The sequence below is a fragment of the Rhinopithecus roxellana genome, chromosome 7 (assembly GCF_007565055.1).
Source record: "Rhinopithecus roxellana isolate Shanxi Qingling chromosome 7, ASM756505v1, whole genome shotgun sequence".
Taxonomy (NCBI): Eukaryota; Metazoa; Chordata; class Mammalia; order Primates; family Cercopithecidae; genus Rhinopithecus; species Rhinopithecus roxellana.
Window position 1 is genome coordinate 80,782,549 of NC_044555.1, and position 26,024 is coordinate 80,808,572.

General features: G+C 41.7%; 1 protein-coding gene and 1 long non-coding RNA gene across 4 annotated transcripts; one reads left to right on the top strand and one right to left on the bottom strand.

Annotated features, from left to right (window-relative positions):
- Positions 1-4,686: 4,686 nt before the first annotated feature.
- Positions 4,687-22,037, bottom strand: TLR8 (toll like receptor 8). 3 transcript variants are annotated; one of them, XM_030934338.1, is made up of 3 exons: positions 21,912-22,037; positions 8,625-8,801; positions 4,687-6,659 (listed from the first exon to the last, which is right to left on the bottom strand). In XM_030934338.1, the coding sequence occupies exons 1-3, from the start codon at positions 21,912-21,914 to the stop codon at positions 5,679-5,681; spliced, it is 1,161 nt and encodes a 386-aa protein (XP_030790198.1). In that variant the 5' UTR covers positions 21,915-22,037; the 3' UTR covers positions 4,687-5,678. The 3 variants fall into 3 exon arrangements, with proteins under 3 accessions (XP_030790198.1, XP_010381583.1, XP_030790197.1); XM_010383281.2 differs by having other exon boundaries at positions 4,687-8,801; XM_030934337.1 differs by lacking the exon at positions 21,912-22,037 and adding an exon at positions 21,553-21,607 and having other exon boundaries at positions 4,687-8,801.
- LOC104678072 lies at positions 20,257-25,733 on the top strand. Its single transcript, XR_750129.2, has 3 exons — positions 20,257-20,377; positions 22,372-22,433; positions 24,566-25,733. It is a non-coding gene; the product is annotated as an uncharacterized LOC104678072 (long non-coding RNA).
- The last annotated feature ends 291 nt before the right edge of the window (positions 25,734-26,024 follow it).

A 26,024-nucleotide genomic window follows, 5' to 3' on the forward strand; every position in this document is an offset into this window, starting at 1 on the left:
GAGGTCATAGTAGGAGTAGGGTGGGTCTTTAATCGAGTATGACTTCTGTTCTTAAGAAGAGGAGAGAGACATAGAGGGAAGATGGCCATGTGACAACAGAGGCAGAGACTGGAGTCCTGCATCTTCAAGGTAAGGAATACTGTGGATTGCTGGCAAACACCAGACGCCAAAAGAGACAAGAAGGATCTTTCTCTATAGGTTTCAGAGGGAGCGTGGCCCTGCAGACACCTTTATTTCAGACTTTTAACTTCCAGAACTATGAGACAATAAACATTTGTTTTTTAAGCCATGCAGTTTGTGGCAGCCCAAGGAAACTAGAGTAGTTGTCATATTTGAAAGTAACTTGGAGATCATTTAATCCACTCTATAGATGAAGAATCATGCTCAGCAAGGTGGAGTGATTTGTCCAGAATCAACCGGATGCTCTCCTTTGACTGGACCAGGCATTCCAATTCCTGTAGTTTGGGGTTCTTTACAGAAGCCAACAATCAGAGGTCAGTGCCAAACAAGATCTGGCAAATATTGATCAATTCCAAGAAAAAAGCAGAGGGTCTGGGAAAGCTGGTAGAGAAGACTTCAATAGTGTTAAGTGCCAGGAGCTTCAGACATGGTGGAGCAATGCTAGAAAAACCACCCACAAAAAGGGCCAGGAATAGAAATATTGCTGTCAGTATATTCACAGAGTTGTGCAATCATCACTCCAATCAATTTTAGAACATTTACATAACTTCAGTAAGAAACCCCAAACCCCTGAATAGCTATGCCCATCTTCTCCCAATCCCTCAACCCTCTACTGCCTCAGGCAACTACTTACCTATTCTCTGTCTCTATGCATTTGCCTATTCTGAACATTTCATATCAGTGGAATCGTACAATATATGGTCTTTTGTGTCTAGCTTCTTTCACTTAGCATGACATTTTCAAGGTTCATCCATGTTGCATCATAGTATCAGCGATTCATTACATTTTATGGCTGAATAATATTCCATTGTATAGATAGATTACATTTTATTTATCCATTGATTAGTTGATGGATCCTGGCCATTTCTGAACCCACCTTAAAACTTAGCACATATTAGTTGTTCAAAAAGCCTTTGTCCACTAAGTATACATTTTGGATCAAAGAAGATAGTTGAGGTAACCCAGGCCTGATGGTTTTATATTCTTACCTAAATTGGTAATAGGAGAGGCTAGAACCTTGAGAAAGGTAAAAGAGATTTGCAACGTTTGCGACCTATTCTTCCTCAACAGAAGGGGTCTGAGAATCTAATTTTAACTGAATCACAGGTTCAGTTGTTCACTCCTTGCAGAGTCCAATTAACAAGGGTGAGATGTGGTATAAAGAAAGTGACTTTTTAGGCCGGGCGCGGTGGCTCAAGCCTGTAATCCCAGCACTTTGGGAGGCCGAGACGGGTGGATCACGAGGTCAGGAGATCGAGACCATCCTGGCTAACACGGTGAAACCCCGTCTCTACTAAAAAAAAATACAAAAAATAAGCCAGGCGAGGTGGTGGGCGCCTGTAGTCCCAGCAACTCGGGAGGCTGAGGCAGGAGAATGGCGTGAACCTGGGAGGCGGAGCTTGCAGTGAGCTGAGATCCGGCCACAGCACTCCAGCCTGGGCGGCAGAGCAAGACTCCATCTCAAAAAAAAAAAAAAAAAAAAAGAAAGTGACTTTTTAAACAAAATTTTATTTTTAGTTTTTGTGGGCACATAGTAGGTTTATATATTTAGGGGATACACGCAATGTTTTCATACATGCAATGGGTAATCACATCATGGAGAATGGGATATCCATCCCCTCAAGCATTTATCCTTTGAGTTACAAACAGTTCAATTACCCTATTTTAGTTATTTTTTAAAAGTACAATTAAATTATTATTGACTATAGTCACTCTGTTGTGCTATCAAATAGTAGATCTAATTCACTCTTTCTATTTTTTTGTATCCATTAACCATCCCCACCTCCCCTAGCTTCCACTTCCCCTCCCAGCCTCTGGTAACCATCCTTCTACTCTCTATGTCCATGAGTTGAATTGTTTTGATTTTTAGATCCCACAAATAAATGAGAACATTTGATACTTGTCTTTCTGTGCCTGCCTTATTTCACTTAACATAGTGACCTCTAGTTCCATCTATGTTGTTGCAAATGACAGGATATCATTCTTTTTATGGCTGACTAGTACTCCATTTTGTATGTGTACCACATTTTCTTTATCCATTCATCTGTTGATGGACACTTAGGTTGCTCCAAATCTCAGCTACTGTAAACAGTGCTGCAACAAACATGGAAGTGCAGATATCTCTTCAATATAATTACTTCCTTTCTTTTGGATATATACCCAGCAGTGGGATTGCTAGGTTACATGGTAATTCGATTTTTAGTTTTTTGAGGAACCTCCAAACTGTTCTCCATCATGGTTTACTAATTTACATTCCCACCAACAATGTATGGAGATTCTCAATAAAATGACTTTTATTCCAAAAGTTAGCTTAGGGGGAAGTATAGGCTCCTGACTTTAAGGGTACCACTTTGCTTTTGGGGCAGAAAGCAGGGGCTTTTAAAGGGGGAGTTGGCATGAATGGCATGCAGGGAAGGGAGTGAGCAGGTGAGGTCTATGCAACTTGCTTTTATGTCTTATGTACCAGGTGGTTGAGCTGGTGCCATCTCGGGCAGAACTAAGTTGTAAAGTGACGATTGTCTCAAGATATCCTCCAGGTGGGAGAGAGTTTTGTTGTGGGCATGCTTTAGGTTGTAAATTGACTCCTCTCTCTTGAGGCAGTCCCCTAGTGGGAGAGATTTCTGGCTCTGGAGCTTTTAAGTAAGCACATAGATAAGCTTGTCCTGTAGGGAGTGTCTGGTGAAGGGAAGATAAAGGTTATAATTGCATTTTTAAAGAGCTAACTAGGGAGTGGGGAAAAGGGGAAAAGGAGGAAAGAGAAAAGAAGAAAATAGTAATTTAAAAAATAACTCATTCTCTTTCTCTTAGAAAAATAGGGATACTCAGCTATATAATGATAGCTAAAGTGTTGATGACTTAATTATCAGCTCCATTAGCATATAGAAATGAAGAATGTATGGATGGTTTCAAGAACTGTGGCAATCCCAGGAGGAGCATGGAGGCTTGGGGGGCCTCTGGAAAGTCCTTCGCATACACAGAGGCCGACTGCTATGACAGAGCTGCCACTTTCCAAAACCCACTCTTCCTTCCCTTCTTTCACTCCATGAAAACATGTTACCCTGAGGCCTGGTCTTGAGAAAAATGCAGAGGAGAAGACCTGTCACCAATGATCCAAGAACTCCCCACAAGTACATTTTGACACAGTGCCAACTGGTGCACATAATAGGTGCTCATTCAATTTTTATTGCTTGAACAGTGCAGAATATCTGCATATGAACGACCTGCATCAAACGAATGGAGATATCCTCTGAGTGAGCATCTCCACTTGGCAGGAAAAGGTCCAGGGAGTGTGGAGGAGAATCTATCGGGGTCTGACTCCCAGGTAGCTGATAAAACTCAATCCTCACAGATTCCTCCTCCAAAGAAAGACTCTACCTTTCCTCTAACTAAGGTGACCTTTGCTGAGGACAGTGGGAAGCATGTGGTTCAACTGGTAGTCCTACAATTGAGGTAGATTTTAATGCAAGGATTATAGGTGTGAGATACCACACCCTTCTGATCTTGCTTTTAGATATTTGTCCCTATACCTCAACAAGCACAAGCATAAACATCTTTGTATAAACTCATCATGGTCACAAAACAGGATGCAATGTGACAAAATTAAATTGTCCTTGGCAAACTTGCACTGTTTTCCATTTTGTCCGTATTAAATAACACTATGACACATTATTTTGGTCAGTTTATTAGAAGCATGTATTAAAAGGTAACTCATGCTGTAAGATTTAACTAAAAAGGTAAGATGGTACCTTGGAGGTTTCTCTTCTTTTCATTCTGAAGGGACTTCCTTTTCTTTCTTTTCTTTTCTTTTTTTTTTTTTTTTGAGACGGAGTCTCACTCTGTCGCCCAGGCTGGAGTGTAGTGGTGCAATCTCGGCTCGCTGCAAGCTCCGCCTCCCGGTTCACCCCATTCTCCTGCCTCAGCCTCCCGAGTAGCTGGGACTACAGGCACCCACCACCATGCCCGGCTAATTTTTTGTATTTTTAGTAGAGATGGGGTTTCACCGTGTTAGCCAGAATTGTCTCGCTCTCCTGACCTCATGATCCACCCGCCTTGGCCTCCCAAAGTGCTGGGATTACAGGTGTGAGCCACCACACCCGGCCAAGGGACTTCCTTTTCTTATGCTCGGATAATTTCTAGTTATTCTCGGGTAAATTTCATTAGATATCTCAAGATTCATACTGGATAGAGGATGCTACGGACTGATGCAGAGGAACCAAGTGATCAGTAGAAGTGGAAAGGGTTGCCAAAGTTGTTTCATTGGGGGAATTGCACAAAGGCTACCAACAGCCAGGCATTCTGACTTTATGTCTTCTGAGTAGGGAATCAAGATAGAATTTCTCTATTAATAAGTATCTTAATGTAAAAGCTTCATGAAAACTTCTTCCCCTTTGATTTCTACCAAATAGTTTTTTAAAAAGAGTTCTCAAAAAATTCAGTGTATATGGCAATTTCTTTTAATATTAAAGACCAATTTCTCTATCATATGTTTATTATACACTCCTCTTATAAAATGAAACATTTTTATTCATTCATTTTAAGATTTACAGCAATGGCAATTAACAATATAGACCAAAAGCTTCGAATTTAGCTGCATACTTTTAAAAAATGGTTAAGAAGTAAAAGATGCTTTAAAAGCTATCCATCTCAGTTCTTAAATGGCATCTAAATCTTAGAAGTCAAATGTTATAGCAAATATTTTTAAAAGCAACTGTAAATAAAACCGAATGCAACCACAGCATAATATAACCATGTAGCCATAGATATATGAGAAATCTAAACAGCAGCTTAATATTAGGACCATTAGTCACAGTGGCAAAAGTTCTTAGATATTGAAAAGAAGGTGTATTAGGTCAACTGCTAAGATGGTTCACAGTCATCCCTGCCTCCTGATATTCACAATCTATGATCAAGATAGCAGGCCGTCCCAGGACAGCAGTCAAGGGAAAATGGTTGATGACCAACTGAGGCAATCAGAGCTCACCGTCTTGGCCTTCAGTTGTTTTCCCTGGACTGAGGTGGTCACTCCCATGGAGCTGGCAGGACCTGTGGTTTACTTCTAACAAATAGAACATGGCCGAAGTGATGGGATATTGCTTTTTTGATTCAATTACAAGATTGTTACTTCATCTTGCTAGCAACCTCTCTTTTTTGCTAGCTCTGATGAAGCAAGCTGCCTTGTGGGAGAGGTTCACATGGCTCACATGAGTATAGCCTTTGGCCAATAGCCCAGGAGGAATTGAATCCAGAAAACAACCACGTGAGTGTGACCCCAGAGATGCCTATGTCTCTGGTGAACACCTACATTGCAGCCTCTGAGACACCCTGAGTGGAGGACCCAGTTACGCTGTGCCTGGACTCCTGACCCTCAAAAACTGTGGGCTAGCAAATGTGTTGTTTTAAACCACTAAGTTTTGGGGTAATTTGGTACATAGCCATATAGACAGAAATGTCATTCCTTTGCATCTTTATTATGGCGCAAAACCATGACTTAACGTCAGTTAGTATTGCTTAATGGAATCAACATACATATTGCTATACCGTGAATCATTTTCAGTTAAGACCACATTTCTCAGAGTTTGCCAAAACAAGCCTTCTGCCTTTGGATTGTCAGGCCACTGGAGGATGGAGCTCTTACAGATCCGCTGTCGTAGCCTCAAATACTGAGAATGCTGTAACACAGGCTCCAGCAGGATAAATATAATCACATCCATATTCTCATCCATTAGCCTCTGCAAAGCCAAGTAAAAAGCTGTTTTAAAGTTCCAGCTTTTTGCATATTTTTTAGTTAAAACAAATACTGTTTTCTTGCTTTGGTTGATGCTCTGCATGAGGTTGTCGATGATGGCCAATCCCGGGTCCCAATCCCTCTCCTCTAGACAAAGGAGAACGTTTTTGTCTTGGCTCTCTTCAAGGTGGTAGCGCAGCTCATTTATCACCCAGTCAGTAACAGAGGCATCTTTGGTGTCATAAGAAATGTAAGCATCATAGAAAGTTTGGGATGTGGAAAGAGACCTGTAGCCTTTTACCTTAGCTAAACACACATTATATATAAACCAAACATCCCAGTAAAACAAATGGTGAGCCAGGGCGGTCAACATAACCATGGTGGTGACAAAGAAGGTGAAGAAAAATAATATCACTGCAGTGACATCTGAAACACAAGTTGTTAGCTCCAGACTCACAATACTCTTCCCTCTTTGATCCCCAGGACTGGCACAAATGACATCTACCAGTCTGGGAATTGTGACGTTCAGATGTTCATCCATCCATCTTCGGAAATCTCCGATGTCACAGGTGCATTCGAAGGGGTTTCCGTGTAGTTCCAAAAAACATAAATTGGTGGTGGTCTTAGTTTCAAGTGCAGATTTCTTGATCGTTTTTAGCAGGTTGGAACTTAAATCGAGGTGGTTCAGACTACTGACTTCAGAAAGAAAGCCAGAGGGTAGGTGGGAAATCCTGTTATGACTCAGCAGCAGTGTCTGAAGGGAAGATGTAAAGTCAGATAGGCTATCAGTTAAAAAGAATAGTTTGTTTCCACGTAAGTCAAGCAACTCGAGATGAGGAAACTGCTGGAGTAATGTCCAGTTAAAAAAATTTAACATATTGTCATTTATATGTAGTCTAGTGAGACTCGCTGGCAAATTAAGGAATGCTTCATTTGGGATATGCTTGAGCTTATTAAGGGATAAATCCAGCTGTGTCAGATTCGTGAGACCTTTGAAAATGGAGATATACCTGTTATCATCATCATTCCACAAAATGTCAAGGCGATTGCCACTGAAAACTAATTCTACCAGGGACCTGCTTTCCAGATTATACTTATCTGTTAAAGTATAAATGTTGTTGTGGCTCAAGTTTAAAACTTTTAGATTTGTAAAATTTTGAATAAATTCTAGATGATGTGTTACCCCTGCTATTCTGAAATAGTGTGAATTATAGCTGAGATCTAGAACTTCCAAGTCGGACAATTCAGTAAGAGCACTAGCATTATCGAAATCTAGTCTATTGTTTGTCAAATCCAAATATTTGACATGAGGAATGGCTGAAAATTCAGTTCCACTTAACACTTGAGCATTGCTATTTGCAGACAGATTTAAACAGGCAATGTCAGGAAGATTTTCAAATTGGTTTGGCCCAATGAAGAAAATATTGTTGAGGCTTAAATCTAAGGCTTTTCCATAAGCAGCACATTGTGGCTTTATTAAAGGACTGGTGAAATGATAAAAGTTCGAATGTGGGTCAAACTCAAAATCTGTTGAGCGTCGTTTCGGGATATGACGTTGAAAAGAGGAACTATTTGCATAACTCTGCCTGGTATCTTTTACCAACGGTGATATTCTGTTTTCTGACAAGTAAATGATTTCCAAGTTGGGGAAATTTTGGAAAAGGTTGAAATCGATTTGCTTAATAAAATTAATACCCAAATTGATAGTTGATAAGTTTGGAAGCTGCATCAGGGGCTGGAAATCGTCTTTTCTGAGTTCCTGGAACACATAACCTCTTAAATGCAATGCCCTTAGAGACAAAAGTTTAGAGAAGTTTTTGGAAATATTAATATGCTGTGGATAACTCCCCTTTATATAGTTAAAAGACAAGTCAAGTATTTCTAAGCGGGGCAGCATCGTTAAAAATTCCCCAGAGGCGATTTCTCCCACTAAATAGTTGAATTCAAGATCCAGCACCTTCAGATGAGGCATATTTTTAAACCAGGCAGCATTAATCTTCCTGAGGGAAGTGCTAGAGAGGTTTAGGTATTGAAGTTGGGTCAAGTTTTGAAAAGCAAAACGATCTATATTAATTGAAGAACCCCCATCACAAGGCACACATGGAAATGGGGCATTGAAGCACCTCGGACAATTCCCGCTTAAATCTAGTAATGTTAAATTTATCAAACCCTTGAAATCTTCTTTACCAATGTATTTGATCTGGGTGTTGCTCAGAAAAAGTTTGCGTAGGGAACTTGGCAGTTTGGGTGGCACACGTGAAAGAGAATTGAAAGATAGTGATAGCAACTCCAAATTTGTCAGCGTTTCAAATACCCCATCTTCTATGTTAGTTTTCTCACAAACTTTGTTAAAATAGCAGTTCCAGGCCAAATAGAGATATTTCAAGTTTATAAGTCTTGAAATGCCCTCTTTAGTTATGTTGTATATATTGTTTTGAATTAGACTCAGTTCTGTCAAAGACTCTGGCAAACCAGAGGGTATTTGGGGTAACTGGTTGTCTTCAAGCAGTAACTCCCTTAGGGTTTTTAGGTTGAGGAATGCCCCGTCTGTGATATTCAAGCCATTTGATTGTATGCCAGGATTTCCGTTCTGGCGCTGTACATTGGGGTTGTGGTTTAGATTTATTTTAGTGAGATTTTGCAACCCTTGAAATGATTCATTCGTTATGTGTGTGATGAAATTATCAGACAAGTCTAGTTCTGTCACATATTTGCCCACCGTTTGGGGAACTTCCCGTAGTCGACGATTGCTGCACTGTGCAATAACAGAGTCATTTTGCTTTTTCTCTTCACAAGGATAGCTTCTAGAAAAATTTTCTTCAGCGCATAACTCACAGGAACCAGGTATTAGCAGGAAAAGGCAGGTCAGCATTGACGACTGAAGGAACATGTTTTCCTAAGGAAAATCAAAAGCAGAAGCACAGTATTAGAGTAGCAGTATTTGCCAGGTGTTTTGTAAATAAATTAGCAGTGCTACACCATACTTGTATGAGAGTTGATGTGTGCATTCACTTAACAATTAAATAAATTGCATCAGATTAGGTCAAGAATGATTTTACTTTTTTACTATGTTCAGCTTCATGGTGCTAAAAGAAGTTGAAGATGGGCTGGGTGTGGTGGCTCACACCTGTAATCCCAACATTTTGGGAGGCCGAGGTGGAAAGATGATTTGAGCCCAGGAGTTTGAGACCAGACTGAGCAACATAGGGAGACCCTGTCTCTACAAAAAATTAAAAAATTAGCCGGGCATAGTGGTACATGCCTGTAGTCCCAACTACTCAGGAGGCTGAAGTGGGAGGATGGCTTGAGCCCCTGAGGTTGAGGCTGCAGTGAGCCATGATTGTGCCACTGCACTCCATCCTGGATGACAGAGTGAGACCCTGTCTCAAAAACAACAAAAAAAGGAAGTTGAAGATGAAGCTCTCTGAGATTATGATGATGAGAAGACTTGGGAAGCTTCTGCAGAGGCCATTAATCAAGATACTCCACCACCATAATGAGTCTAAGCTGGACCACAGCTATGGTTTATAGTAAGTCTATAGCTTAGCAAACTAAATATTGATAGCATCAACCTACTGACATGACACTTGATGAAACTTTGGCCAGCCCCCATGGAGAGTTCAGATGCACTTCTAATATGGTATCATCCTAGATTTTCAAGGCAGTCATCTTTACCTTATTTATACAACTATGTCTCTCTTACTGGTATTTCCCACAATTATTCTATACTTCTGTGGTGACATATATTATGTTTTCTTCTTGCATGACTGGAAAGTGGGCACCTTATGTTGATAATAATAACAAGCAAAATGTCAGGTATTGTGCTAAGTGCTTCATAAACATTTCATCGCCCACATTAATGCTCACAGGAACACAGTGCAGTAGATCCTATTATTATTTATATTTTGCAGATGAAAAAACAAACTGAGACTTAAGTACCTTTCTGAAGGATGGTATGTTGTAGCACTGGGACTTGAGCCAATCTGATTCCAAAATCATATTTTTAACAACTAAGCCATCATGCTACACAATCTCCTTTTGAAATCCTTGTGCCTGAACAGTGCCTCAAATGTAAACAGCACTCAAAAAATTGTTTGTGGAATAACTACTACTCATATGTTCCTTATCACACAAACATTAGCATCAATAGCTATTTGCTTGCTAATTTTGAAACTTCTCTAGGGAAGACACATGGTGCTTTATATTTTTATGCACCCTCAGTAACACAGGAGAGTGCCTCACTTTCTGTTACTGTTTCTTAATAAACAGAGGGCTGAATATGTCACTTTTGGTAACCATACAATGCAATAAACAGATTAATGTGATTGGTTTGATTAAGGGTAGTAATTAAGAGAACTCTCAAAAATCTTGTTTCACTGAACACAGAAACCAGCCTAGATTGTTCACTAAAGCCCAACTCATGTCTTTATTATGGGTTAAACCAGATAAGTGCCTTTTTTTTTTTTTTTTTTTTTTTTTGTGACGGAGTCTCACTCTGTCACCCAGGCTGGAGTGCAGTGGCGCGATCTCGGCTCACTGCAACCTCCATCCCTCCAGGTTTAATCAATTCTCTGCCTCAGCCTCCAGAGTAGCTGGAATTACAGGTGCATGCCACCACACCTGGCTAATTTTTTGTTGTTTTTTTTAGTAGAGACGGGGTTTCACCATCTTGGCCAGCCTGGTCTTGAACTCCTGACCTCGTGATCCACCCACCTCGGCTTCCCAAAGTGCTGGGATTACAGGCTTGAGCCACCGCACCCAGCCATAAGTGCCTTTTTAAAAATATTCCTAAAATTTAGGGCCGGTGAGCTAACACCTTTATATGTCATACCCTCATTATGTTATAAAAGATTTTTATGTGGACACTGATTATTCTGAGGGTCAATAATTATTTCCCTTTGTAACAGACAAGGAAAAGCCAGCTCCTTTTGAGATGGAAATTAAAGTGGAGCAGAACTCCCAGACATGTTCAGTTGCTACTAGTTATTTTCAAATGCAACACTATTGTGTTGTTGCTGCTTAATGTTTAACTTGCTCTAAAACAAGGCTCTACTATACCTGGTGTGGTAGGCAGAATTTTAAGATGGCCGCCATGAATTTTGTCCTGGGTATTACTGCTGTGATGACATTATATTATATGGCACATGGGAATTTATCTGGATGGGCTTAATCTAATCATACGAGCGTTTGAAGACGGAACGTTTTTCCTGGTTAGCGGCAGAAGGAAAAGTCAGAGAGGTAAGACGCATGAGAAGAACTGGATGCAGTATTTCTGGCTTGAGGATGCAGGAGCCCCACAACAAGGAATGCAGGCAGCCTGTGGAAGCTGAGAGTGGCTCTCTGCAGGCAGCTAGCAAGGAAATGAGGTTTTCGGGGTGGTGGTGGGGTGGTGAGTCGAACAACAACTGCAAGGAACTGAAATCACCTGACAATCTGGATGAACCTGGAAACAATCTTTTTTTTTTTTTTTTTTTTTTTTTTTTGAGACGGAGTCTCGCTCTGTGGCCCGGGCTGGAGTGCAGTGGCCGGATCTCAGCTCACTGCAAGCTCCGCCTCCCGGGTTCACGCCATTCTCCTGCCTCAGCCTCCCGAGTAGCTGGGACTGCAGGCGCCCGCCACCTCGCCCGGCTAGTATTTTGTATTTTTTAGTAGAGACGGGGTTTCACCGTGTTAGCCAGGATGGTCTCGATCTCCTGACCTCGTGATCAACCCGCCTCGGCCTCCCAAAGTGCTGGGATTACAGGTTTGAGCCACCGAGCCCGGCGGAAACAATTTTTTACTCAGAGCCTCCAGATGAGAGCCCAGTTGGCTTTGTGAGGCTTGGAGTGGAGAACTCGGGCAAACCTGCCCAGATTCTAACTCACAGAAATTTAGGCCAATCAATGGGTATTCTTTGAAGCCTCTACATTTGGGAGCGATTTGTTCTGCAATAATAAAAACTAATATATCTAGATGCTATGGATTCTAAGATGATTTATGGCTTGAAAACATGGAGCTCCTGCAGAGGCAGCCATGGGTCTCCAGGCTTCACATCTGTACTGGGAGACACAGGCACACCAAAGGAAGGGGCAACGGGGCTCAGACATGCGAGGCACTTTAGGGGAGACACTGCAGGCAATGCTATATTTGCTCAGGCACCTGAGCAGATCTCAGCCTGTGTGATTTCCAAGTCCCAACATTGCTAGATTTCAAAGTCACTTCCGGACTCATCCCTGCCTTGATTAGCTAGTGGGTGACCTGGGGAGTCTGTTTGATTACACTCACAATATATGAATTGGCTCCTAGTCTCATGGGTACAACAGATATGACTTAAACACATTACAAGGTTTCCACTGTGATAAAAAAGAAGTGCATGACACTGTAAGAGCCTAACAAGAGGGGACTTTGGTCTAGTCATGGCAACTGGGGAAGATTTCCATAAAGAAGTGAAACCGAGGCCGAGGTGGGCCAATCACCTGAGGTTGGGAGTTCGAGACCAGCCTGGCCAACATGGAGAAACACTGTCTCTACTAAAAATACAAAATTAGCTGGGTATGGTGGCGCATGCCTGTAATCCCAGCTACTCAGGAGGCTGAGGCAGGAGAATCGCTTGAACCCAGGAGGCAGAGGTTGTGGTGAGCCAAGATCGCACCATTGCACTCCAGCCTGGGCAACAAGAGTGAAACTCCATCTCAAAAAAAAGAAAAAAGAAAAAGAAAAAAAGAAAAAAAAGAAGTGAAACCTGAACTGCAATCCTAAGGTTGAGTAGGCATGTGTAAGGCACAACCAAGATGTCAAAGGAATTTTTCAGTAAAAGGGAGCAGCATGTGCAAAGGCCCTGTGTCTATTCTCTTGAGTTTCCCAGGCTGTACCTCCGGAGAAGCCCTGGGACAGGAATCCAGAGAGATGTGGTGTGGGTCTGAGACAAGGCACATCAGCTTTCATGTTTGCCATGGTACAACTGCTTGCCACAGTAGGGCCCAGAGGAGTGGAATGGCACAGAGGAAGTGGCTAATGGAGATGTCGTTGAGATTCTCAGTATCTCCATGTCACCATGTTCAGTGGACATTTTTCAGTCCTCATCTTACTGAGAACATAAGTTTAAGAGACTGAGAGAAAGCCAGGGACTTGAGTAAAAACCAGAGTGGGCCAGGCACAGTGGCTCATGCCTGTAATCCCAGCAGTTTGGAAAGCTGAGGCGGGTGGATCACTGGAGCTCAGGAGTTGGAGACCAGACTGGGTCATGTGGCAAGATCCCATCTCTACAAAAAATACAAAAACCAATAGTGGGGCATGGTGGTGCATGCTTGTGGTCCCAGCTACTTGGGAGGCTGAGGCTGGAGGATCGCCTGAGCCTGGGAGGTGGAGGCTGCAGTGAGTCATGATCGTGCACTGCACTCTAGCATGGGGGACAGAGACCACCCATCTCCAAAAAAGGAAAAAAAAGACCAGAGTGGGTTTTAAAAATATTAATTAAATTGACAACTAAAAAGTGTATGCATTTGTGATGTACAACATGATGTTTTGAAATATGTATACATGTGGAATGGCTCAGTCAAGCTAATTCACATATGCATTACCTCATATACTTACCATTTTTTGGTGGTGAAAACACTTAAAATGGACTCTCTTAGTGATTTTCAAGTGTATAATATGTTGTTATTAACTATAGTCACCATATTGCACAACAGAGCTCTTCAATAGAACTTTTTCCTCCTGCCTAACTGAAATTTTGTGTCCTATGACCAACATCTCTCCAATTCCCCTATCCCCAAGAATGGATTTTGATCTTCATCTGAGAAGTGATGCGAGACTTTGAAGGTTTTTAAGCAGGATGGCACCATGCTTAGATTGATTCTGCAGTGGTCACTGGCAAGACGGCACAGAACTTCAGTCATGAGATGATGGGAGTTTGAACTGGGGTAGTGGCAATAGAGATAGAAAAAAAATGCATTCAAGAGATATTTAGGAGGTACATTTGAGAGACATAGCAATGGATGAATTAAGGGAGGTAGAGGTTGTGAGGGAGAGGGATGCAATCAGAGTGACTTCTAGGTTCCTGGTCTGTGCACCTGGATGGATGAGTGTCATTCACTGAGAAGGAAGATTGTTTGGGGGAGGGCTACTATTGATTAAGTTTAACAGGTTGCTTTTGAGTTGAGTTTGTAATATTCAAGTAGAGATGTCCGGTAGGCAGCTGAGCATGTGGGTCTGAAGCTCAGAGGAGAGTTCTGACAGAGGAATGAATTTGGAAGTCATGACAATTGAAGCCATGGGTATGAATGAGTTCACTCAGGGCAGTGTAAGGCATAAAGGATCTTCCACACTTCAGTTTTAGGAACAATTTTCTCATCTTTTTCCTAGTAATTTTTTATGATTTCATTTTCTTATCCCACCGGAATTGTTTAGGTAGAAAATGTGAGGTGTAGACCCACATTATTTTTTTCTAAATGGAGACCCATTTACCCTAATGTTATTAATTGGATGATCTTTTGCTCACTGATTTGATAAGCTTCCTGTATCACATACTAACTCTTCTGCTATTTGGATCTATTTCTAGGCTTTCTGCTCTGTTTCATCAATGCATTAGTATTTAATACATACTTGGTATAAATATGTAATAGGTATATGCATTAATGAAAAGACAAATAACCCAATAGAAAAATTGAAAAAATATATTAACAGTTCACATAAAAGGGAAACAAATTGCTCTTAAAGCATAGGAAAAGATACTCAACCTCCCTCAAAAATTACACCGTCATACCATTTTTCACTTATTCTATTATGCAGTTGAGGATGTGGGGAAACAAATACTCTTAAATTTCGCTGGTAGGAGTCTAAATTAACACCACCTCTAAGATGTAGGGTAATGTGTAATATCTATCACAATTGGAAACATACTTGGAGTCAGCAATTTCAATTCTAAAAGTAGATCCTAAAGACACACCCTCATATATGCAAATGTTTATATACAAGGATGTTCACTGCAAGGGCTGTTAGCAATAGCAAAAGACCGGAAATAATCTAAATGCCTATGAGTAGTAGGGTACTCTACTGGGTAAATAAATAAATGATGTTATGTTCACACAATGGAATACCATGTGGCAATTAAATGGATAAGGCAGTTCTATATTCATTCATTCATTAAATATTTGTTAGGCAGGTATTTTATTTCAAGAACTGTATTTGAGTTGCAGATAAAACAATGAACAAACCAGATTAAAATACTTGCCCATTTTGAAAGATAGAATGTTAGACGGTGGAAAGTACTGTGGAGAAAAATATAACTGGGAAGGGAAATGGTTACATAGAATGTCCTTCAACGGGGACTTATCTGATGCTTTTGTCATGATTAGACCGAGCCGATGGGTCTAGGGGAGGAAGATCACAGAAGTGCAGGGCCATTCTAGCCATATCATATGAAGGGTGCATGCTATCAACATGACTTTCAGTGTTTATGTGTACCTTGATCATCTGGCTGAGGTAGTGTTTGTCAGGTCCTTGTTACAATTTTTAACTACAGATTAACACAAATTATTTTTTTAAAAAGGTCCAAGGAGAATACGTCAGGGCAAGGCCAGATTCCAGACCATTCCCTTTACGTGCTAAACAAAACATTGTTGTTAGGTAACTCATGTTTAGGTGGACACTTGGGCGGGTCCAGAGGGCAGGATCCATCTTGTATGGCCTCACTAGCCTGGAGGTAAGGCCTCAACATCCTGGTTCAAATCCAACTCTATTTCTTACAAGGCAGAGAGCAATTGAGGGGAAAATCCTCTAGAGGCTGCTAGAGACCAAAAACTGGAGTCTTTTGAGCTCTGCTCTGTTCTTTCTGGATGAAAATAGCCTCTGGGAGAGTCTAAAGCAGCTTAAAAGCAAATTATGGGCCATGGAAATGGCCAGAACATTCCAAAAGACATTTTTTAGTTAAGAGCTTGAAGTTTCTAATGCTGCCCTCCCAAAAAAGTACTAAAGTAAGAAACATGAGTTGACAAATTCCAAATAATCTGATTTTGAAAAGTGCATAAATGGGAAGGGCAAGAAATGGTGAACAGGTTGCTTGCAGAGAAGTTGGGGAGACCTTCATTGCTCCACCTTCTATATTCCGTGCGGGACTGCACAGAGTTTGAATGGAATACTAATGCTCACTTTACAGGGTGCTCTGCTCAAGTCCATAGGAGTGCTGTGTAACCATACCTGGCATGGGGGATCCCCAGGTCCCAGCAACCACTGATCTCAGAAGACAGAGCAGAGACCAAAGGCCCAGCAAGAGCTGCACCTTCTGAGCCAAGTTCTTCCTTTCAGCCACACCCATGCCTGTGACTACCAAAAGTTGTGGCTCCAAAAGGATATCAAAGGACATCTGGTCCCAGATGAAGTGAGAAAGGTACTAAGGAGAAGTCACCCTCATTACAGCAGAACCAATCAATAGAAACAATCCAGCTTGGTAGAAGAAAAATATGCAAATAAAATAGAGAAACAGCAACTCTACAATAACTTAGAGAAATGGCAATTCTGCAAATAAAATAGAGGAAAAAAAAATACCACTATGCAAATAGAGAGAAAGAGAGAGAGAGAAAGAAAGAAAGAGCGAGAGAGCACAACTAACTTCTGTTGGTTGAACCTAACAGTTGGGTGCTCCCATTAAAGCAATAGTAAAAGAATAGAATCCTATAAGACCGAAGAAAGTGTAGGAGGAGACAACAGTTGACAAGAATTGTCTGCAAAGTTTAGGAAAATGGAAAGCAGGTGGATGAACAGTAGATGGGGCAGAGAAAAGCAGAGAAGGCTGAAGCCTACAGCCCTGTGCCTTCTGTGCTGAAAGAGAAGTCCACCCTTGATGTCAACAGCTGATGGTATAATGGGGCTCAGGCCAGGCCCCAGGGACCAGTGAAGATAAGGAAGAGGTGCTTACTAGAAATAAAATAAGTATTAGATTGGGAGCTGATAAAGTGAAGAACCTGGATTGAGCAGAAGTGGCAGAATAGAGAATCAAAAAAGGGGAGTGTTTAGGTTGAATTGTGCCTCTAATAGATAATTTGAAGTTCTAACCCCTGGTACCTGTGAATACAACCTTATTTGAATTTTGCCGATGTCATCAAGTTAAAATGGAATCCTACTGAATTAAGGTGGGCCCTGATCCAGTAACTGGTCTCTTTATAAGAAAAGGGGAATTTGGAAATAGACACACGGGAAAGAAGGCCACCCACATGAGGAGAGAGGTGAAGGCTAGAGAGATGCAGCAGCAAGCCAGAGAACATCAAGAGTTGCTGGCTACCACCAGAAGTTGGGAGAGGGGCATGAAACAGATTTTCCCTCTAACCCCTTAAGAAGGAACCAACTCTGCCAACAACATATTGGTTTCTGACTTGTGGTTTCCAGAACTGTGAGAGAATATATTTCTGCTGTTTTGATCCACCAAGTTTGTGGTACTTTGTTTCAGCAGTCCTGGGAAACGAATCAAGTAAGAGCAGAGAACAGGTAAATGACAGTTGTTCTGTGAAACCCTCTGCTGAGACAAGTTCATGCTGCCAGAAAAAAGCCCTTTGCCTGACATGCCCTTGAGCTTGCTGCAATGAACACCCTGATGATGAGGATGACTGGGTCTTTGTGGTCCAGATCTTTCACTGGGGTTGTCTTGGAGCACCCAGAGAAAAGCAAAACCCACTTCTTTAAAGAAAACATATGAATCGGCCGGGCGCGGTGGCTCAAGCCTGTAATCCCAGCACTTTGGGAGGCCGAGACGGGCGGATCACGAGGTCAGGAGATCGAGACCATCCTGGCTAATACGGTGAAACCCCGTCTCTACTAAAAAATACAAAAAACTAGCCGGGCGACGAGGCGGGCGCCTGTAGTCCCAGCTACTCGGGAGGCTGAGACAGGAGAATGGCGTGAACCCGGGAGGCGGAGCTTGCAGTGAGCTGAGATCCGGCCACTGCACTCCAGCCTGGGCGGCAGAGCAAGACTCCATCTCAAAAAAAAAAAAAAAAAAGAAAACATATGAATCATGAAAAAGAAAAAAAGAAAAAAAAGTCTGCCCAACTTCTTCTCTCCCTGCCAAATACAGCTGTTGCTACTGAGGGAGCAATTTCACAACAGTTTTTCTGTTTTCCATACATCATCTGTTCTTTGGTTAGGTCCACAGTACATGACCTGCCAATTTTCTTCTGCAGATTCTGAAGGAAACAGACAGCACAACAACAACAACTCTCTCAGTCCTCACCCAAATCTTTCTTCTGAAATTGGATGCTGATGGCCACCAAACACATTTTCCCTTTCAAAGGCTTCCTTCAAGGTCTCCTGGGATGGGTCCTGCTGATGTTCCCTAACACTGAAGTGTCAAGAGAACCTATTGATTATAACATGTAATTAATCTCCTCAACTGAATTACTTAGCTGCTTCAGCACAATGTTTGGATTCAACCAGAGTTGAATTTTTGCCAGATTGGAAATAGTTCTAATTTTTAATGGATTCTGATTCATTTGCAGTTAACAATGTTGACCACTGATACATGATGAAAGGAAATTAAGAAATGGTTATGCAGGTAGGATTTGTCACTTTAGATGAAATTTACAATTAATAATAGATACTTTATTTTACCCATGCCAAATTCAATGGATTCACTAACAGCTTTGGAAGACAAAAGAAAACATGACCACATTAAGTACACTTATCATTAAAGAGATGGGTCCTGACTTAACATACACAAAAATATGAAAAATCGTGTTATTGGATGCTGAGAAATAGTGTAGGGAACATCTGTTTAATCCTCAAAAAAAAAAAAAAAAAATAAGTAAATAAATGAAGTCCATGAGGCCCCTGCTTTACAGACATGGGACCTGAGGCTCAGAGAGATGAATGTCTTCAAGGTCACTCAGATGGTAGGTAGTAGGGTTGACAGTGACCCTAGATTTACCTGAGTAGTTAATGAATTAGGAGGGCTGAAGCCAAAGGGCTAGTTGGCCATGATCTGGTTTCAGTGATCAGCAGAGACCTGACAGCCCTATGTGGAACCTCCAAGACTCAAATGCTAGTGGCAGATTTTCCACGTTCCCTTTCTGCACTGAGCAGGCTACCACAGAGAACTTCCAGATTCTCTGTCATCCCTTAGAACCACAGGAAATCTACTGATTTTAGACATACACGCCAACTAGCAGCTCTTTGTAACTGTCTGCAAAATCAACACAGCCTGTATCTGCTAATGCCAATCCAGAACCACAGGTTATGCATTTAAATTACTGTGTCTTATAGCTGGGGTGTCCAATCTTTCGGCTTCTCTGGGCCACACTGGAAGGAGAAGAATTGTCTTGGGCCACACATCAAACACACTAACACTAACAATAGCTGATGGGCTAAAAAACAATCGCATAATATTTTAAGAAAGTTTATGAATTTGTCTTGGGCTGCATTCAAAGCTGTCCTCGGCCATATGCAGCCTGTGGGCCGAGGGTTGGACAGGCTTGTCCTATGGTCTTGAATAGTCATAAATTGGGGCTACTAATTTAAAAATAACAAATCCCTCAACTCCATTTAATAACCCAGTTGAACTCAGAGATGTTCCATTGGAATGACGTTCCCCTCAATGGATCCTGGAGGTGACACTAAGATGCACTTACAAATGATGTCCAACATTAATGTTCAACAATGTCCACGGTTAGTTTCAAAGACTAACCTTGGGAAATGACATCCTTCCCTGTGAAACACACCCTAATATTCTGTAAGTCTGGGGTCTTCCATAAGACTGCTCTCTCTTTCATAAACTCTGAGGTTCTTAGGTTATTACAATGAAAAGATGAGAAGCAGTGACTGAAAGAGGAGAATGAACTCCATCAACTGCCTTCACCCTTATCTAAAGTCTCAGCTTCTCAGAGAAAGCCTACTTAGAACTTCTATTTTGCTTTCTAAAATCAAACCAAGGTGGCTAGTAAATACATTTCAGCTTTTCCTGGAGCATTTCTAGGCACCTAAAAAAAGGGACTGTGTTTTTAACAAAAAGACCAAACAACTGTTGATGCTCTAAGGCACTGATTCTTAACTTTGGCTGCACAGTAGAGATACTTAGGAATTCTAAAAGCTACAAATGCCAAGCCCCATATCCAGAGATTTTGGTTTCATTGATCTGGGGTTCAGTCTGGGCAGCAGGAGTTTTGAAAGCTCCCCCTCTGATTTGAGTCCATTGCCAAGGCTAACAACCTCTGCCTTTAGGCAGGAGGTCAGCCAGGTCCTTGACCTCCATTGGCCACCAGTGGGAGCAAAGAGCCCATTTTTGCAAGTTTAATTTGATTTTATTATTACTCTATTTACCAGGTTTTTGTTTTTGTTTTTTTTTTTTTTGGGGGGGGGGGTTTGTTGTTGTTGTTGTTGTTTTGAAACAGAGTCTCACTTTGTTGCCCAGGCTGGAGTGCAGTGGCACAATCTTTGCTCACTGCAACCTCCACCTCCTGGGTTCAAGCAATTCTCCTGCCTCAGCCTCCTGAGTCCCTGAGACTACAGGTGCGCACCACCACACCTGGTTAATTTTTGTATTTTTAGTAGAGACAAGGTTTTGCCATATTGACCGGGTTGGTCTCTACCTACTGACCTCAAGTGATCCGCCCACCTCGGCCTCCCAAAGTGCTGGGATTATAGGCGTGAGCCACGGGCCCTGACTATTTACCACTTTCTTATAATACAATTATACTGGCTATCACAGTAGCTTACAAATATCAAGTAGAAATTGGATAATTTCAACTGCAATCCCATATGTGTCATTGGCCCAGTTGACCCAATTGCATATGGGCCACCTACAGTCATTTTGTAAAGCACCATAAAATTTTAGTGCAGAATTAATTTACCTTCAAGATCCATAATGAACATTAGGTGGATATAAAAATTAACTTCAGGCTGGGCATGGTGGCTCATGCCTGTAATCCCAGCACTTTGGGAGGCTGAGGCAGGTGGATCACCTGAGGTCAGGAGTTCGAGACTATCCTGGCCAACATGGCGAAACCCGGTCTCTACTAAAAATACAAAAATTAGCTGGACTTGGTGACACGCACCTGTAATCCCAGCTACTTGGGAGACTGAGGCATGAGAATCACCTGAACCTGGGAGGCGGAGGTTGCAGTGAGCCAAGATCATGCCACTGCACTCCAGTCTGGGTGACAGAGCGAGACTCCATCTCAAAACAAAACAAAACAAAACAAAACATTAACGTCAAAAGACTTAAGTGTACATTAAATTGTCAAAATTAACTCCAAGGACTTTGGGGGAAAATATATGGTAATTTTGGATGAGACTCTCTTGAATCAGACTTTTCAATTGCTCTTAAACCTCATTGTATTTTCTAGCAAACATATCATTTAAAAACAAGTGTAAAGTTTGTTTTTAGTCTGACAGTTCTTGACAATAACAAAAACGGACCACCTGCTATGTCTAGACAGTGTAAAATAATAACTACAGAAATTGTAGCATGTTATTAAGTTGGTGCAAAAGTAATCATGGTTTTTTGCACCAACCTAATTCTTTAAAACTCTGACCAAGAAAAGTAGCAATTAATGTTGAATTGTAAGCCTTCAACAGTAGGTTAAGCTCAGGCTTCACTAGGCTTTAACAACTGACCTATGTATGTGAAGGAAAAGAGTTTGTCCTTTTCTACAGAAATAGCAAAGGAAAAATATTTCCCTCACCTTCTCCTCCAACCTGTTGTTCTGGAAGAGGATATTGTCTCTGGTAGGGCCAGTAAGTAATATTTCCAGTTCAATTTCTAACTTGGAATTTTCTTATTTTCCTGTTCAAATTAATAAGATCATCACTGCATTTGATTTTCAAAATTTACTCTCTAATTCCTTTATACTAACATATGCACAAATTAAAGATCACAGCAAAAGCCGCTTTACCTGCATTTACAGTTGTTTTGATCTTTAATTTTTATCCTTATTTGCCCATTTATTACTTTCTTGGCTCACACTATTTGCCGCCAATATTTCTGGGTCAGAAATCCCATGTTCTGTTGGAAAGCTTTGCTAAAGAAATAGAAGTGGCTTACCATGTTTCTGTTGTTCTAATTTTTCATTCCGTAACTTGCAGCAGTGCAGGATGGTACCCTCTATGCAGGAGGTGGCCGAGAAGAGAAAATGGCTAACTTCCTGATATGGGTCTATTTACCATCAGCAGAACCTAGCGCATGTGTTTTACAGAAGCTTACACGAAAAGAAGGGAACTTGTGATTGCTTAGCTGTTGCCAAATCATTAATTGACTGTGCTTTAAAACTCTGAAACTGAAGTTGCAGGAAAAAGTCGTTTATAAAATGATGTAACTACAACCCAAATCAGACACATACGGTGTATTTTTTTAGTTTTTGTGTATTTGTGTGTACAGGGGAGAAAAAGGGAACATTATTCCACTCACTAAGAAAACTTCAGTGTACTCTTTTTTTAAAAAAGTTACCATAAATTTGTACTGAACTTAGGATTTCTCAAGCTCATCTTCCTTGTATAATTCACAGATGTAGGCGAATAACGTGAGCATTGCTTCATCTTTGTTCCACATGTTTCTGAGATAGCACCAGTAGGTGTGGGTCTCCCTCCCACCAGGCTGTGGCCGCAAAGCGAGCATTTTCTCCTGGGTGCCCTGTGCCTCCCCCAGCACCTGGCGTATAGTATAAGCTCAATGAGTGTTCATTGTATGAACGAGTGAGTCAATGGCTGAGCATTCATGAGGCTGGAAAATTTAATCTTCCCGATTTAGTCTGATAAATGGATTCAATTTTATGCTCGCAGAACAAGGGCCTCAAAAAGTTTAACCTAGAGCAGAGGTCAGCAAACTGCAGCCTTTGAACCAAATCCGGCCCAGAAGTGAAAATATTTTTAGATGAACATTGGCAATGGATTTGATGATAAAGAACACTAACTTTAAATTCCAACTAAGCAGAATGTTATCACCTCCAAAAATGATTCCATTCTTCTCGTTATTAAACCTATGCTACAGAAAAACTGCCTTTGATTATTATTATTACATTTTGAGTTTCATCAATTAAATAATTGTGGAAATTTTTATTTTACTCTGTAAGTACCTACATAATATTCCAAATTTGCTTCTTGGCCTGTAAAGCCTAAGATATTTGTGATATGGCCCTTTACTGAAAAACTTTGCTGACCCCTGGCCACAAGAATAAAGTTTAGAATGGGATGTGATATGTTTCATCTTGCCTTACACCCCAGGAGTGGGAGAAAACCAAATTGGCAGCAGAGGGGGCAGAGATGACATCCATATATAAATGGACTGTGGAACACCTTGTTATGAAGGAAGGCCTGTCAGCAGTCAAAGAATGGCTTGGGTGGGTATGCCTAGATGAACCTCCAAAGATCACATCCTAAGGGAATTCAAGACCTGGTGCACGGTTTGAGAAGTGATTCCTATGACATCAGAGTGTGCAGCCTGGGCCTTCATGGGCAAACCAAAAACGTTTGTGATTGTGAACCCAAAGACCTCGGCTGGCCGCATCCCAGTCTTTTGGTTTCCCTCCAAACATTTGCTCGGAAATAAAGTAAAGAAAGTAAGAAAGAAGGGACCGAGTGCGGTGGCTCACGCCTGTAATTCCAGCACTTTGTAGAGGCCGAGGCAGGAGGATGACTTGTGCTCAGGGGTTTGAGACCAACCTGGGCAACATGGCAAAACCTTGTCTCTAAAAAAATACAAAAATTAGCCAAGCATGGTGATGTGCACCTGTAGTCCCAGTTACTCAGGTGGCTGAAGTGGGAGGATCGCTTGAGCCCGGGAGGCAGAGATTGCAGTGAGCCATGATAGTGCCACTGCACTCTAGCCTGGGTGACAGAATGAGACTTTGTCTCAAAAAAAAAAGAATGAAAAATGACTTCCAGCGGTTGACTGAGCAAGGATCCTCGGAACTGGAGAGTTTGTCAGCTTTCTAGAAAAGGGAGACTCACATACCCTGGCTTCTAGGCCACCAAGTGTCAGCCAATTGTAGACCAGTCAATTGACCTTATAAAGCATGTATATATATATGTATATATAATGTATATATGACATATTTTTATGTACATATGCATGTTTATATGTATATATACACACATACAGTCTAGTATCTATGTCAAGCAAACTCATAAAAATGAGTAACTTACTTATACTAAATAAGCCTTCAGTTTTCTCCACACAACCAGTACCTTAAAAGATGAAAATGAAAATGGAATTGACACCAGGGCAGGAAGGTTACTGAGAAGCAGAAGTTCCATCTGCTTGTAAAGTAGCCAGATGATTGGCTTCTGCCCAAGCCTAGAAACTGGTCCTCGGTGGCCAGGTCTGCTGTCCCCACCTTACACTGTGAGGCTCAAAGCTCCTGGGCATCTCCTAGACCAGTCTTCCCTTGCTCTTCCCCTTGCCATCCATGCTGACACAGATCTTGATTCCAAAATGGAGAAGACCTGTCATGAACCGCTTCTGCCAGGCAAGCCTGCCAGACAACGTGCACTTCCCAGACACACAAATCACCAGCAGACAAGCCTCTCTGAGCCTTAGTTTTCTCGTCTGTCAAATTGGGATAAGAATACTAGTATCTTTTTCAGATGCTGGCTTTGAGGATTAAATTGCTCATATTGTGGAACTCTTAGAAAAGTAGCTGGCACAAAGTGAGTGTTCAACTAGTAGAGCTAGAATTATTATTACTACCTTTGTTGTTACAGACTTCACACATTCCTGGACTGTTGGCAACAGCAGGCCTGAAGAACCACTCTTGGGGCCTTCCCCAGCCCTGGACACAGCCCTTTCCTCTCAAGTCAGTGATGACCAGACAATTCATAAGGTGGCAAATGGCTTTCCCACACTGGGGCCGCTTCGAAGTACCACATACGGAAATAACGTGCAACCCTGGAAAAAGCTCAAGGTCTGGGAAAACACCAAGTGCCTGGAATCAGTTGTTTGTTGTGAAATCGATGCTAAATATATAAAAAGCTAAAGTGAAAGGACTTATGTGGAAGAAACTTTTAAGTCAACGATTTGGATGAAGAAATGCACAAGAGGCTACCTTTACATAAATCTCATGTGATCCTGGTTTTAAATGGGGGTACAGAGCTCCTGAGAGGACAGCTACTGTGCGTCAGCGTTTGGGAGTCACACTGTGGCTTCCCTTGGCCCCTTTAAGCGGCTGCCATTCCCTGGCCAGGGAAGACACAGGGGAGATAGGCCACAGGTGCTTCCTGAAACTCTCTGCTCCTGCCTCCACTTGACCTTAGCTTTGCAAATCCTGAGTGCTTTGTGGGCACCTCTGGGATGCAACTTGTTGGTGTCACGCCCACTTTGCCAGGTCCTGCTGGCAGATATGGGCTGCTTGTCTTCTTTGTCCCCAGGTCCCCATGTGCCTCCTGATGGTGTGTGGCCCAGATGGGATGGAGTTCTCTGCACCAGCACTTACTTAAGGCTCAACCCACCCACCACTCCCATTCTCTCTGCTTGTTACTATAATCCCCATTTTCAGAGGAGGAAACAGGCTCGTAAAGGCTCAGTCATTTACCCAAATTCAGCAGCATAGCTTGGATCTGAACCGAAAGCTCTGCCGTACTTGCCACTTCCTCTGCTGGATGACATTTTGGTGGCTCCGTGTTACATTCCCCACCAGGCTGTACACCTTTTGAGCCCAAGGGCTGTTCTATCCATCCAGCCTGGTCTCATACACGGATGTTGGTGAAAATGGATGGGGATGGATGGATGGATGGATGTTGGGAAAATTAAAGGGAAACACAGAGGATGATATGGATAGAATTAAGGGAAGTTTCTTTTGTATATAAATTTTTTCTGATTATAATGTTATTACATGGTCCTAAACATCCAAATAAAGGAACGTAGAACACATCAGATGAATGCTCTCCAAATTCCACTCCTCAGAGTTAACCATTATTAATGGTTTGGTATATGTTCTTCAAAATTTGTCCTATGTGTATACTGACATATAATGGAATACAGAATTCTTTTTGAAAACTTAGTTCACACGATACGTGCTATTCTGCATCTTTTTTTTCCAGCTAGCATTCTGGTTTGGATATGCAGATCTGTCTTGTTCTTTTTTTAAAAATGGCTATGCTCCATAGATGGTTATGCATGTAGCATTTTACTTAACGAATCCCCTATTGATTGGCATTTGTGCTT